The following is a 14,603-nucleotide window of genomic DNA, read 5'->3' on the forward strand; positions in this document are numbered from 1 at the left end:
ATATGGTATTTGTCTTTCTCTGTCTGACTTCACTCAGTATGATAATCTCTAGTTGCATCCACGTTGCTGCAAAGGGCATTATTTCGTTCTTTTTATATGGTTGAGTAGCACTCCATTGTATGCATGTACCACATCTTTATCCATCATCTGTTGATGGACATTTAGATTGTTCCCATGTTTTGGTTATTGTAAATAGTGCTGCTATGAACATAGGGGTCCAGCCGCCTATGTGCCGCCTCTTGCAGCAAGGGGCGCCCGTGGGACCCAGCCTACACAATAAGTAAGGCCAGAACACCTACATTGTATTTAAATTGATGACTTCAAAAGGATAAGGTGACAAAAAACAAGCAAAGGCCCATTGGGCTCTGCCGGAGGATGTTAATGAGCAACTAGAGGACAGGCAGAGGGTCCCTTGGCCACCTTCTCCGTCTATATTTGCTCGTCTGGTGATCTCATTCCACCCCAAGGCTTTAAATCCCGTCTACACACTGACGACATCACCCCAGACATCCCCTCTGGTGTAGACGGGTTCATCATCCAGGCCGCCTGGAGCCGGGAGCCGGGTGGCCACACCCCTCCTTGCCCTCAGCACCCTCTCTCTCCGCCCCCCAAGGCCGGCAGCTCGAGTCGGTCCGGGCCGAGGCGGCCGAGAAGGGCGACGTGGGGCTGGTGGCCGAGAGCAGCCGCAGCACCCAGAGGCTCATGCTGCCCCCGCCCGCCCTCACCGCCGCCGGCGTCTTCACCAAGTTCCGGGACATCGCGCAGCTGGCCGGCAGCGCTGTGAGTGGGCAGGCGGCTCACGCCCTCTCCAGACCCTTTTCCCCTGGGGACCCAGAAGGCTCTGGTTAGCCTGTTCAGGGCTGGATCGCCTTGGTCCTGCTTGTGGGATCAGAGCTTCCTCTCCTTCTGCCGCTCTCAAGACCGAGGGAACCTCTTCCTGAGAGTCTAGCCCTGACCTAGTGCGGGCCGTGGGACACAGCTCCATAAACATGTGCTGAGCAAAGCTAGGGTGGGAGGCAAGAAGAGAGCGAGCTTTTCACCGCGCTGTGAGCGCGCGGCCGTGGGATGGGGGAGCAAGGGGGGGGATGGGGGGCAGGTATTCCAAGGGTGGCAGCTCCCCAGGCAGCATGGATGGCGGTGAGGTGTGGTCCCCTCCCCTCCCTTCACCCAGGCGCTGACTGCCCTTCCCCCATATCTTCAGTCCACAGCCAAGAAGATGGACGTCATCAAAGGCCTCTTTGTGGCCTGCCGCCACTCAGAAGCACGGTTCATCGCCAGGTGAGTGTGTGGGCCTGTGAGGGTGGGGAGAGGTGAAGGTGGAGAGGGCCTGGCAGCTGTATCACTGCTAGTGCCCCGACCGCCCTTGGACGAGAACAGCGTGAGTGAGGAGCCTGAGGGGCGGGATGGGAACATAGGCTTCCTTTCACAGCCGGCTCCTCTTCTCAGTAGCACTGCCTGGACAAGGGTGGGGGCTCGTGGGTGAAGAGTGCCGCGCTTGATTAGTCATGTCTGCCTTGGCCTGAGTGGGGACGGTAAGCAAGGTAGCCAAGCGGTAGCCATCCTTGAGGTATTTCTCCGACATAGTCGTTGGAGTGTTTCTTGGGTGCCCTGCCCCATGCCACGTGCTTTCTTCCTCCCTGCAGCTCTTGGAGGTGGGCCCTGTTAGCCTCACCCCCGTTTACAGAAGGGGAGATGGAGGCCCAGGGAGGTGAAGCTTCCTGCCTGAGGTCGCTGGCTCACATGTGGCGGGGACAGGTTCCTGACCATCACACTCTGGCACCCCTGGGGCAGGCTGCCTTCCAGTTCCAGGCCCAGCTCTGGCCCTGCCCCACCATCCCTGAGCCGCTCCAGTTTCTCAGAGGGCAGCTGAGGAGAGAGGTGGAGACGCCTGCAAGGCCCCTAGTTTTGTCCACAGGCGCTGCCAGTGGTCGCGGTGGTTACCGGCCGGCCTCAGTTTCCTCCTCTGTTAAGTGGGGCTGTGTGATCTCAGGTCACTTCCGGCTCTGGAGGTTGCTCTGGTTTTGAGGAGAGGGTCGAGGTGGGGGAGACCAGAGGAGGGAGGAGCAAGGGGTAGAGGGCAGGGTCGGACAGATACGGACAAGCCCACTCCCTGTTACCTGCTGTCTCCCCAGAGCCCTGAGTGGACGGCTGCGCCTCGGGTTGGCAGAGCAGTCGGTGCTGGCGGCCCTCGCCCAGGCCGTGAGCCTCACCCCGCCAGGTCAAGGTGAGCCCCCGTGGCCGGCCCCGTGCCCACCACTCGAGTTAACCTGGCTGCCCTTCTCCTTGTCAGAAGTCCACGCCCACGCCCACACATGGTTCCCACCTCCCGCTGCCACTCCAGGCTTCTCTCCCCTGCGGACACTGTCCCCGGTACCACCACCCACTGTGGACTCGGGTGGCTGAGCGGGGTCGGGCCCATCCCAAAGCCTCTTCTGCTGGGGCTTGCCTTAGAATTCCCCCCAGCCGTGGTGGATGCTGGGAAGGGCAAGACAGCAGAGGCCAGAAAGACATGGCTGGAGGAGCAAGGCATGATCCTGAAGCAGACGTTCTGGTGAGTTCCAGGGGCCCTGGGCAGAGCAAGAGGGGCGGGGGGAGCCAGAGGGGGGCGGTGGGCAGGGCCCGAGGGGTCATAGGTGAAGTGGGAGGGGCCAGCAGCCAGCAAGCATCCGTGACCATCGCGGGGCTAGTGACAGAGCACTGGGTGGTGTTCCAGACGAGACTGGTGCTGGGCACAGGGAGGACGACAGAGACCGGGAAGACGGCCAGCAGTGAAGGGTCAGGGACACGGGGACAGGGAGGGACGCTGACACACAGAAGAGGAGGAGCTATCGAGCGGTTTCCAAGTTCCAGACAGGACTGCGCGTGTGGAAAGGCCGCGAGAGCCCCCGGTGGGGGCTGGTAACTGACGCACAGTGAGGGGTCGTGACAGTCACGGAGTGATGGTGAGGGCTCCAGAGAGAGCCACACGGAGGGACCTGGCTAGCTCCCGACCCAGGGCTGGCCACAGCGGGACGGTGACAGCCCAGATACAGTGTCAGCGGCAGGAGGGCAACCGAGCCATTCCACAAATGCCCGCGGGGCACCTGCTCTGGGCCAGGCCCCTTGGGTGCTGGGTACACAAGGCAAACAAGCCCTGCAGAGCCTCTGGGGCCAGGGCGGCAGCCTTAACTCTGCCCCTGCGTGGACACTTACAGACTGTCGCTCTCAGGCCTGCCCAGGCCAGTTAAATCAGAATCTTTGCAGGCGGAGGCTGGCCTTGAAGAAACACTTTTTCGAACACATCCTTGAGTGGCTGTGACATGTAGCCCAGGTAGAGAATCACTCCTCTCGTGATGACAGACTGGGGAGCGATGGCGGGCCCGGCTCAAGGGAGACAGAGTCAGAGCGATATATAGTGACACTGAGGGAGGACTCTGACAGAGACAGGGCGACGGGGGAGTCGGGGACAGGCCGGAGCAGACCCTGGGACCAGGTGGCAGGCAGAGCTGGATCTCGCAGCCAGAGAGCAGAGTTCTAGAAACACATGCCCCACCTTGTTCTCGCCCCCCACCCCAGCGAGGTGCCCGACCTGGACCGGATCGTCCCCGTGTTGCTGGAGCACGGTCTGGAGCAGCTCCGGGAGCACTGCAGGCTGAGCCCAGGTACCCGCCCCACGGGCCCCTCTGGAGTCGGTCTACAGCCTCACCCTGGGCCCCAGCGCTGGGCTGGCCGCCTTCTGGCTCCGCCCCCTCCACCTGGCCTTGGCTTCTGCCCTCCAGGGCGGCCGTGGGAGGGCCCGCTGCTCAGAGAGCACCGTCTCAGGAGCCGCGGGACCCTCTCCTCCAAAGTCAGCCCTGTCCCCTGTGCCAAAAGCCGGTCCTTTCCTGCTCAGACTTCCCGCTTCTGTGTCAGAGCTGCCACACCAGAGATACCCCAAAAGGCGAGGCAGGCAGACAGACAGACTCTCGTTTTCTTGTACATAAGAGTCCAGAGGGAGGCAGGAGGCCAGGGGGTGCTGCGCGGCACTCCAGGGCTCAGCCACCCACGTTCCCTCGGTCCCGTCACTTCGTCATCCTGAGGTTGTCACCCTAATGTGCCCCCCCACCCCGTCTACCTGACCTCACTCTCATCGTAACCCCCCCAGGGGTCCCCCTGAAACCAATGTTGGCCCACCCAACCCGGGGCGTCAGCGAGGTCCTGAGGCGCTTTGAGGAGGCAGCTTTCACCTGCGAGTACAAATACGATGGGCAGAGGGCACAGGTAAGGGGGTGGACACATCCCTTCTGCAGAAAGGGGCACGCCGTCGAGCAGGGCCGTGGGGTCCCTCAGACCCGAGTTCCAGGCCGGCCGGCCTCTGCCACGACTGCCCGTCTGGTTGTGCGCATCTCTCGGGGCCGTAGTTCCCATCTCCGGGCAATATGCGATCATAGCCACCTGACTGGCTTCTCTGAGAATCAGTTTTGATAATGTCACAGCCCTGACCCACGGCAGTGGGAGCTCAAGCAGTGTTGGCTGCGCTCGGGCCCTGCTGGTGGGTGTATTAATGTAACGGGTGCCTCCCAGGGCCGGAGATGTCCTTGTCCTGGGCTGTAAGGATGCTCGTTGTGGCTCTTCTGTCCTGGGGGGAGTTGGGGCCGGCTCCGCCCTGTTCCTCACCTCGGGATGGATAAGCGAGCTTGGTGGGCGCCACCCTGTGGTGCCTTGAGGAGGCTACACACAGTGGATTCAGTAGACGCTTAACAACACAGATGGATCTTTGAAATACAGTGCTGAGAAGAAAATGAACAAAATGAGTTACCATAGTGACAGTGATTTTAAAAATTATATATATTTAAACTCATATATTACATCATACACACACACTACTATTTCTTGGGATAATATACGTGTTAGGTGGCACATATGTAGCTCTACTCAAGGACTGTGGCCCAGACGTAGTAAAATGAATAAATTAAAATCATAGAAACCGGAATGATGTTTACGGCGTAACAACATCCAGACAGATCCACACATACACGCAGAGCAAAGTGCCTGTGCTTGCAGGGGGAGGAGGGTACGGATTGGAGACGAAGCAGAGGTGGCGGGGACTTCCACAAACAGGGCTGGGAGGTGCTGTTTGAACCAAGGAGAGGATTCACTCAGGTCTCTGCACCAGTACTTCCTCCAGAGCTTCTAGAACCTTCTGCCAATGAACGTGAGGTCAAGAAGAGAAAGGAGGGGCCCCTGGGGGCGGACCCGGCCCTGAGTCCCTCTCTGCTCCCCCGCTGTGGCAGATCCATGTTCTGGAAGGCGGAGAGGTGAAGATCTTCAGCAGGAATCAGGAGGACAATACCGGAAGGTACCCCGATATCATCAGCCGCATCCACAAGGTGGGCACCTGCCGCTGCCTCTCACTCAGGTGGGGGCAGGGGCTGCACTTACGGGTGCAGGGAACTGAGGCCCAGCCAGGCCAGCTCGGCACAGCAGGGGTTGATGGGAAGGAGACTGGAGTGCATTGGGCTGCAAATAACGGAACAACTGCAGGTGTTATTTTTTTCTCAAATCTGAAGGCGGGTGGCCCTAGGCTGGCTCAGCTGAGCACCAAGGTCCTCCCAAACCCAGCTTGGTCCTCTGTCCTCAACTGTCCTTGGCTGGTTCCATTTCATCCCAATGCCTGTCCCCTATGGTCTCCAAGTAGCCACCACGCTTCCAGACAGACAGGAAAGGGGTTCCAGCTTCTATGCCTTCCCACAAAGAAAGTTAGTGCTTTTCTGGGTACCTCCTACCACCCCCGGCTGACACCAGCATGGGGGTCCCTGTCCAGCACTGGTTGCCATGGCCACTGTGGTGCAGCAGAGGCTGGGGAAGCCAGAATCGTGCTCTCTGACAGGGAGAGGGTTTGGGATGAGGGTGAAGGCAGCCTGCAGACTGGCCCCACAGCCTAACTAGGGCCGGGTCTCAAAGGCCCTGGAGCCGGGGGCGTCTCTGCCCCCAAGGGGGCGGTTTGGGGCCTTTTTTAGGGGTCTTCCATCAAAGAGCCATTCTCTTGCCTTCCCTAATTAATTAGGAAATTTGTTCTTTCCTAAAGCAGCAGGACAGAAGTAACAGTACAGCACAGGCATTAAAGGAGTTCCTGTTACATGCCAAGCGCTGTTGTTTTAAACCAGCTTAAGGTGTAGCTTTGTAAAAGGTTCTGATAGAGTTTGAAGAGTTTTGACAAGTTCATACCCCCACATAATCAGCATGTAAAACGTTGCCGTGTTTTCGTCACTCCAGAATGTTTCCCCGTGCCCCATACCAAGTAGGCCCCTGTCCCCACCCCCATCAGCCATCTCCTGAGGCAACAACCACTGATATGCTTTTTCGTTGGGACAGGTTCATTTTTGCCTCTGCTAGAGCTCCACATAAGTGGTGATAGTACAGGGTCTTTTGTATCTGGCTTCTTTCGCTCATTCATTCAACAAGTATTTGTTGGGCGACTGCCCTGTGCTGAGCCCTGTGCTGGAGGCTAGGGCTTTAACAGAGACGGCGGGGCAGGCAGATCTTCCTCAGAGTCCCGCTGCGGCCTCTATGAGTATACTCAGAGATCGGGCGCTGAAGAAAAAGTCCAGCATTCTTTGAGCCTTTAAAAGAATAAGGCTTAGACTTGGTGTCAGGAAAGCAAGGCCATCACCAAGCACAGCCCAGGGTACAGTGGGAATGGTGCCCCTGGAGTCGTGCAGATTCTAGAGTAAACAGCATGTGCAAAGGCCCGGTGGTTGGAGGGGCACAGCCCATTCAAGAAACAGGCTAGTGCATCGGGGTACAGAGCGTGAGTCTGAGGGGGCCAGGTGAGGCGAGGGAGGGCCACGGGCTGACCAAGGAGAGGTCCCACAGCTTTGGGGAGCCACGGGGTGGTTTTTAGCAGGGATGAGAAGTGATCAGATTTGGGGTTTGCCAAGAGCAGCCTGGCTGCTATGAGGGGAGTGGATTGGACGGGGTCAGTGCAGGGGCGGGGAGACCAGTAGGACGCTGTGGCTTAGGCTGGACCGGGCTCAGCAAGGTGGTGACAGGTGGACAGCTTAGCAGTTTCGGAGCGGAAATGGACAAGTTCATGGGGTAATTGAGTGTGAAGTGGGAGAAAGAGGAAGATGACAAAGGCTCCTTGGTTTCCAGCTTGTGGGACCAAATAGTAAGTCCTCAGAAAACATAGTTTTTTTTCCCCTCTCGGTGGGGAACAAGAGAAGGGGTCTGGGTTCACATGTGTCTCTTTAAGGTTGACGTCAGTTTGTCAGTGGATCTTCAGAGCTGCAGAAGGAAAAAGATATTTGTTTCTCTGTGTCTGTCTTTTGGCCTCATCCACCACCTCTCACCAGCCCTGGGTCTCCCTCTTCACCTTTCAGATTAAAATCCCATCAGTTTGTCAGTGGATCTTCAGAGCTGCAGAAGGAAAAAGATATTTGTTTCTCTGTGTCTGTCTTTTGGCCTCATCCACCACCTCTCACCAGCCCTGGGTCTCCCTCTTCACCTTTCAGATTAAACTCCCATCAGTCACATCCTTCATCCTGGACGCGGAAGCCGTGGCTTGGGACCGGGAAAAGAAGCAGATCCAGCCATTCCAAGTGCTCACCACCCGCAAACGCAAGGTAGCCTCTGCCCGCCCCCGTCCCCCCCCCGCCGCCTCCACCGCCTGCCCTCATCTTCCACCCAGTCCTTTGCAATCCCAGAGAGACAGAGCTATCAGTTGGGTTGTAGTTCTCTCAGCCTTTTGCAGTGTGGCTGCCATAGCTCCAGCCATCACATTCTTATCCCAGCATGCCAAGTTGGAAGGAGGGAAGGCCTCTTTTCCAACATCTGTTTTATTATGAAAGATCTGTTTTAGGAGCCCCCACAACCTGCACCCCAGCAACCTTCTTTACTCTCATTGGCCAGAGTTGTGTCATGTCACCCCCATTAGCTGTGAGGGAGGCTGGGAGAGTAAATACCTAGCAGAGGTGAATGAGGTGGTTGGGATTAGCCAAGAGCCATCACAGTTTGGTGCGTGTGGCTGGCAGCATTGATGCCCTCACAGGTGTGCGGCCTGTGGGCTGGGGAGAAGAGGGGGATGGCAGGTGACCGGGGTGTCTGCCTCAGGCATGATGGGAAGGGACCCAACTGGGCCCCGTCTTACCTTCCCCCTCTCCTGGTCTCCATCCTGCCCTGACCCAGGAGGTGGACGCGGCAGAGATCCAGGTGCAGGTGTGTCTGTACGCCTTCGACCTCATCTACCTCAATGGAGAGGTGAGTTTTGGCATCGTGTCCGGGTCAACTGGGGCATGACTTGAGGTGAGGGGGAAGAGCTTGGGAGCCAGCGGTTAGAGTTTCATCACTGAGCCCGGAGGCCACACTCTGGCAGTGGTTCTCAAAATGTGGACCGTGAGGCCCTCCCTTTCCCAGCATCTGTGTGAGGGGGATTTTCTTCCTGTCCTGCAACCTGAATGACATTTTGCAGCCGTCCGAATGCAGAAGGAGATGTGAGAATCCAGCCTCTGTTACGCCAGACATTAGAGAATTGGCAAAAATATAAAATAATGCCCCTCTTCACACTCATTTCCATAAGCCACATGATGACTTGTGACCCATCCGCTTCCTGCTTCTCCGGAGGTCGGAGTTTCTTCTCTTTATTTCCACGATGATGTCCCATCTCTCTCATCCTGCCCCACAGTCCCTGGTACGTGAGCCCCTTTCCCGACGCCGGCAGCTGCTCCGGGAGAACTTCGTGGAGACAGAAGGCGAGTTTGTCTTTGCCACCTCTCTGGACACCAAGGACACGGACCAGATCGCCGAGTTCTTGGAGCAGTCGGTGAAAGGTGAGGGCATCCACCAAGGTCTGCGCCCCCTCTGCCCACCCCCCGAGATCTGCACCCATCCCAGCCCTACCCTGGACGATTGGACCAGAACCCTGCCTGCGTCTGTTGTGAGGCTGTGAGCCGGGGCTTCACAGGGCTCTCATGTGTCCCCCAGACTCCTGCGAGGGGCTGATGGTGAAGACCCTGGATGTGGACGCCACCTACGAGATCGCGAAGAGGTCACACAACTGGCTCAAGGTACCGCCTGCCCACGCCCCCCTTTCTTGCTGAGCTGGGGACCGGAAGCCTGCCCCTGCTGGGTGGTCCCTGCCCAGTCCCCACATTCACCCTGTTTGAGCCCCGGAGCCCTTTGCTCAATCCCTCCCGCCTCCCACTGCAGCCAGCCTCGGCTCTGCTCCCCTAGTGAGTCACCATGAGCAAATTCACCAAGGACTGGTGGAGAACCGCCCGGCTAGGCACCCCAGATGTGGGGGTGAGGGAGCCCAAGGAGCTTTCTGTTCCCTCTGAGCTTGCCTTCTGTCAGGAAGTCAGCCAGGATGCAAACGGGATAAAGTTGGGGAGTGATGAGTGCTATGAAGAAAGCAAGTCCACTTGGGGCCAAGGAGGGTCTGCAGTACTTTGGGTGATTGGGAAAAGCCTTTCCAGAGGCAGTGTTTGGGTCGAGACATGGATGATAGGAAGTGGTCAGTCATGTGAAGATCAGGGGCGGAGCAGGTAGGTGGGGGTTGGGGGCGGGCAGCAAGTGCAAAGGCCCTGGGGTAGGAACAAGCTCAGTGTGTGCAGGGGTCGAGGACCATCGAGGCGTGAGGTGAGGTCAGGGCAGAGAGTGGGTCCCAGCTCACCCAGCAGTGGGTGGTAAAAGAAAACTGGGTTTTCCTCCAAGGGTTTCAGGAAGCCAGCAGAGGTTTTAAGGGGGAAGTCACCTGGTCTTATTGTTGTTTGGCACAAGTCCTCCGGCTGCTCTGTGGGTGGTGGACAGGTGGGGGGGTGCTGGGCAGAAGTGGGAGCAGGCAGGCGGAAGGCAGCTGTCCGGTAAGAGGTGATGGGAGCTTGAGCAGAGAGGCAGCAGTGAGGAGGGGGCCAGGAGACCCAAGCGAGAGATAGCTGGGCGCTGAGCTGGCCGAGCCTGTGGACAGGGTTTCCCTGTGTGTGTTTTTTTGTTTGTTTGTTTTTTAAAATATTTACTTACTTATTTTGGCTGCTCGGGTCTTAGTTGCGGAACATGGGATCCTCGTTGCGGCATGCGGACTTCGGTGCGGCATGCCTGCGGGATCTAGTTCCCCGACCGGGGATCGAACCCGGGCCCCCTGCATTGGGAGCGTGGAGTCTTACCCACTGGACCACCAGGGAAATCCCTCCCTGTGTGTTTTTTAGTTGTTTATGGTCCGTCTCGCCCCCACTAAGCTGTAAGCGGCTGTGCAGGTACAGACCTTTCCAGTCTCAAGAAATATTCGCTGTTGTATCCCCATGGCTGAGCTCCTGCCCGGCACACAGTTGGCACTTAATTAATCTTTTTGGAATGAATGGATAAACGTTCTCTGTGTGAAGGAGTGGAATGTGCCTCCATATCGAACGGAGGGGGGATCCGGGGTGACCCCCGAGGTCTCCCCACCTGACCTGTCCCCTCGATCCCGCCTCCTCTTCGCATTTGAGTCCCCTCTTTCTCATCAGCCCTTTCAGCCTAGAAACCTGTTCCACGTCCAGTCTCCTCCCAGTGACCGTCTCAGGTCTTCTCACCCAGCCCCTCCTCGCGCTGCTGCTTAACCCCCAGCGGTGGGAGCCACACCCGAGCATCCCACCCTCATCCCCCGCCTTCCCTCCTCGCAGCTGAAGAAGGACTACCTCGACGGCGTGGGCGACACCCTGGACCTCGTGGTGATCGGCGCCTACCTGGGCCGGGGGAAGCGGGCCGGCCGGTATGGGGGCTTCCTGCTGGCCGCCTACGACGAGGAGAGTGAGGAGCTGCAGGCCATCTGCAAGGTGCGGGGAGCCGGAGGGGGGGGGACCGCGGAAGCAGGAGGGGAGCGCATGTGACTCAGCCTCGGGGTGGGGGGCGGGAGCTGGGAGGAGGTGGAGCCTCTGACCCCCCTGTCCTCCTCCTGGCAGCTCGGAACGGGCTTCAGTGACGAGGAGCTGGAGGAGCATCACCAGAGCCTGCAGGTGCGCCCTCCCTGCCTGTGTGTGCCCGGGGCTCTCGCCCTCCGGGGCCTCGGGTGCGGGCCGCTGCTGCGGGGCCGGCTTCCCAGCCCAGCACGTCCAAGTTCACGCCCCAGCCCTGCCAGCTACGGGCCGGAGCCTCCGGTCCGGGAGCCTCGGCTCAGGGAGGGCGTGTTGCCCGTTCCCCGAGTTCGCCCTCCGGATGCCAGTGGAGCCGCTAGTCGTCGGGGTGTTTGCCGTCCTGGTCCCAGGCATTTGGGGCGTGCTCTGGCTTTCCTGTGTGTTGGTGTCTCTGGTCCTGTCTGTCCCATTCTTGGTTCTCCCTCTCTCTCTCTCTAGGTCTCTGACTCCCCGTCTCTGGGTCTCGGTTCCTCTCCCTGACTCTCTCTGCCTTTAATTTCTTGTCTCAGCTCCCAGGGTCTCTGTCATTTCTTCCTTTCTCCCGTTTCCCCCATCGCCCCCCAGCTCCACCTACCACCAGCTTTTTACTTTGAGGGGCACCTGTATCTATCCCCTTCCCCCGTCTTCCTCCCTCTTTCCTCACTCTCCAGTCCCGCCCCCCGCAACCCTCCCCTCAGCCTTGACTTTGAGATCCAAGACCCTCTCTCCCTTATTCCCGCCACTGGCTGCAGGCCCTGGTGCTGCCCGCCCCACGCTCCTATGTCCGGGCCGACGGCGCCGTGGCCCCCGACCACTGGCTGGACCCCAGCGCCGTGTGGGAGGTGAAGTGCGCAGACCTCTCCCTCTCCCCCATCTACCCGGCTGCCCGGGGCCTGGTGAGTAACTGGGGGGCCCTGGAGGAGACCCTCCGAAGGAACCCCAGCTGGGGGGGTGGGGAAGTGGGGGGAGGGGATCTTGGAGCCCATGTCCGAGCTTCCTGGGTGATGCTTAGGAAGACGGGAGCTTGCGTTTTATTTGGGTTTCAGATAATGAGATCAAAGTCTCGTTAAAAAAAAAAAAAAGAAATTCCCCAGGAGTAGAAAGAAAACCGTGAAGTTGCTTTCTTTGATTTTTAAAATTTTTTTATTACTTTTTTTAATTTTATGTTCTTATTGGAGTATAGTTGATTTACCATGTTGTGTTAGTTTCAGGTGTACAGCAAAGTAATTCAGTTATATATATATATATATATATATATATATATATATATATATATATTCTTTTTCAGATTCTTTTCCCTTTGTTACTGCAAAATATTGAGTATAGTTCTCTGTGCTATATAGTACGTTCTTATTGTTTATCTACTTTATATATAGTAGTGTATATCCATTAATCCCAAACTCCTAATTTATCCCTCACCCCCCCTTCCCCGCTTTGGTAAACCATAAGTTTGTTTTCTGTGTCTGTGGGTCTATTTCTGTTTTGTATATAAGTTCATTGGTATCATTTTTTTTTGAACTCTCTTTCTTAAATATCATAATCTCACATTCCACTCTTAAGTAATTTTTGAAAACAGTTCTTTTCAGTAAAAATTTAGGATACTTCCTGCTGAGCATTTAGGTCCGCTACTGCGTTTCTTTCTCAACTGTAGTTAATTTTCACGCTACCAAGTTTTAACATTCCTAGGCTAATTTCTCTCATAGTGGTTCTGTCCTCCGCATGTGCTAGAGGATCAGTGTCCCGGGGGAAACGCTCCCCCCACCGGCACTAGGACAGCTCTTAACATCCTCCTTCTGAAAATCAGGAAATCTTTTTTTTTTTTTACTGTTACAGATATGTCTTTTATTAGCACAAAAATTCAGCTTATTATCAACCAAGGTGTCCAACCCTAAAATCCACAGAGATCCCAAATCTTAATAACATTGTCAAAAATGCAAATTATATTGTTTTCTCTTTATGGATTCTTAGAAACATCAATTTGGAGGTTTTTTTTTTTTTTAATTAAAGTATAGTTGACTGAGGAACAGGAGCATACTCCCTTTCGGGATTTTTTCTGATCTTTCAAAAGCTAGCATGTGCTTTTCTGCTTAGCAGCTGACTTCCACGCAAAGGCAAAACTCATACTTTTTATCTAGTTTCCTTCTTGAAATTTCTCACTCCTGCACCGTCTCAGGAAGTCGGGGGCCCCTGGCAATAAAGAGATGGGAACAGCATTCATCGAGCATTTAGGTGAAGCAGGCATGTCACTTGTTCACACTCATCCTCACCAAGACACTGACCATCCCATTTTACAGATGGGAAAATAGAGCCCCAGGGAGCGTAACTGGCCCAGGGTCATGAGGCTCTTGAGAGTTGGGAGCTGGGATTTGAACCTCACAGTCTGGTTTGAGAATCCACCCCTCTTGGCCCTAATAATAATAACAACAGCCTAAAGCACAGCCACTGCAGCCTGTGTTTCTTACACGCTCCTGCTCCAGGGGAGCGGCCCCAAGCACTAAATGACCTTATTTAATTTTTACAACGACCCATCGCTTAGCCCCATTGTATGGATCAGGAAACAGGCCTGAGGCGCAGGAGTGGGGAGGAGACTTTGGATGGGGAATTACCGCCGGGAGGAGGCTGGACTGCTGCGTGGTCCCCATCACCACTCTACCCACCGCGCCTCGCCTCCCCAGGTGGATAGCGAGAAGGGAATCTCCCTCCGCTTCCCTCGGTTTGTCTGCGTCCGTGAGGACAAGAAGCCAGAGGAGGCCACCACCAGTGCCCAGGTGAGGCCGGCGGTAGAGGGTGGGTGGTGGGCCCAGGGGTGGGCTTGCCCGGCCAGGCCTGCTTTTTGGAGGAGGTGGGCTCTGGCCTGGCTTGGCATGGAAGGGGGTGGGGCAGCCCCAGGGCTTCTGACCCTCCCACCACCCACCCTCTCGCTTCAGGTGGCCTGTCTGTACCGGAAGCAAAGTCAGATTCAGAACCAGCAAGGCTCAGAGCCAGACTCTGACCTGGAAGAGTTCTACTAGGCCCCCTGCTCTCCCCGGGGGGCTGGGGGCGGAGGGGACCCAGGGGCGTCGCCTCAGGTGCTCAGCAATCTGGTGTAGCTGTGTGCGGGGTTTTGATAATCAGGTGTGTGTGTGGGAGGGGATGGTTTCAGCCGGGGTCTGGGGTTCTGTCATTCTTTTCAATAAATAATTGTTGATCACCTGCTCTGTGTCCGTGCTCGGCTCTGGGGGTACAGCCATAACAGCCCACCCTTTGATAGCGTGTAACGGTGTGTCACAACTGTCGAAACCAGGGCCTTGCCATAGAACTCTCTGCAGTGATGGAAATGTGCCACGTCCGCGCTGGGCGGTGTGACAGTCACCAGCCACGTGTGGCAGGTGAGCACTTGAAATGGGGCCAGTACGACTGAGGACTCAATTTTTAATTTTCACTTAAATAGCCACATGTGCCAAATGGCTATTTTTTTGGACAGTGGCTGTCCAAACTCTCTATATTAACTCCTTTAACCTGCCAGCAAGCCTACCAGGTAGGCATGTCAAGAGCCTGTTTCACAGATGAGGAAGCACACAGAGGGGAAGTAGCTTCCCCTGGGCTGCTGCTGGGAGGACCACACCAGGCTTCTGACTCAGCAGTCTGGCTTCAGGCCCCACACCTTTCCAGGACGGTCCCCATCCTGTTGGGAGACTGTTAAGTGCGGTGACTTGTGTGTGCGACTCCCATCTCTGCCACCCGCCATCTAGTGACCACGCCTGGCCTCTGAATCCTCAGCACAGCTTTCCAGACCCGACC

General features: G+C 56.7%; 1 protein-coding gene across 2 annotated transcripts in view; it reads left to right on the forward strand.

Annotated features, from left to right (window-relative positions):
* Positions 1-14,016, forward strand: part of LIG1 (DNA ligase 1) — a 29,572-nt gene extending 15,556 nt beyond the window's left edge. For both annotated transcript variants that reach the window (XM_082437368.1, XM_082437369.1), the window contains 16 exons: positions 614-780; positions 1,202-1,278; positions 2,133-2,224; positions 2,452-2,551; positions 3,556-3,641; positions 4,124-4,239; positions 5,253-5,348; positions 7,473-7,583; positions 8,146-8,217; positions 8,642-8,786; positions 8,941-9,023; positions 10,614-10,766; positions 10,893-10,946; positions 11,576-11,719; positions 13,499-13,591; positions 13,751-14,016. In XM_082437368.1, the coding sequence (XP_082293494.1) occupies positions 614-780; positions 1,202-1,278; positions 2,133-2,224; positions 2,452-2,551; positions 3,556-3,641; positions 4,124-4,239; positions 5,253-5,348; positions 7,473-7,583; positions 8,146-8,217; positions 8,642-8,786; positions 8,941-9,023; positions 10,614-10,766; positions 10,893-10,946; positions 11,576-11,719; positions 13,499-13,591; positions 13,751-13,834 (1,673 nt within the window). In that variant the 3' untranslated portion in view covers positions 13,835-14,016. The remainder of the gene's footprint in view (positions 1-613; positions 781-1,201; positions 1,279-2,132; positions 2,225-2,451; positions 2,552-3,555; positions 3,642-4,123; positions 4,240-5,252; positions 5,349-7,472; positions 7,584-8,145; positions 8,218-8,641; positions 8,787-8,940; positions 9,024-10,613; positions 10,767-10,892; positions 10,947-11,575; positions 11,720-13,498; positions 13,592-13,750) is intronic.
* Positions 14,017-14,603: the final 587 nt, after the last annotated feature.

This window comes from Balaenoptera physalus (genome assembly GCF_965194825.1).
Source record: "Balaenoptera physalus genome assembly, chromosome: 19".
Classification (NCBI taxonomy): Eukaryota; Metazoa; Chordata; class Mammalia; order Artiodactyla; family Balaenopteridae; genus Balaenoptera; species Balaenoptera physalus.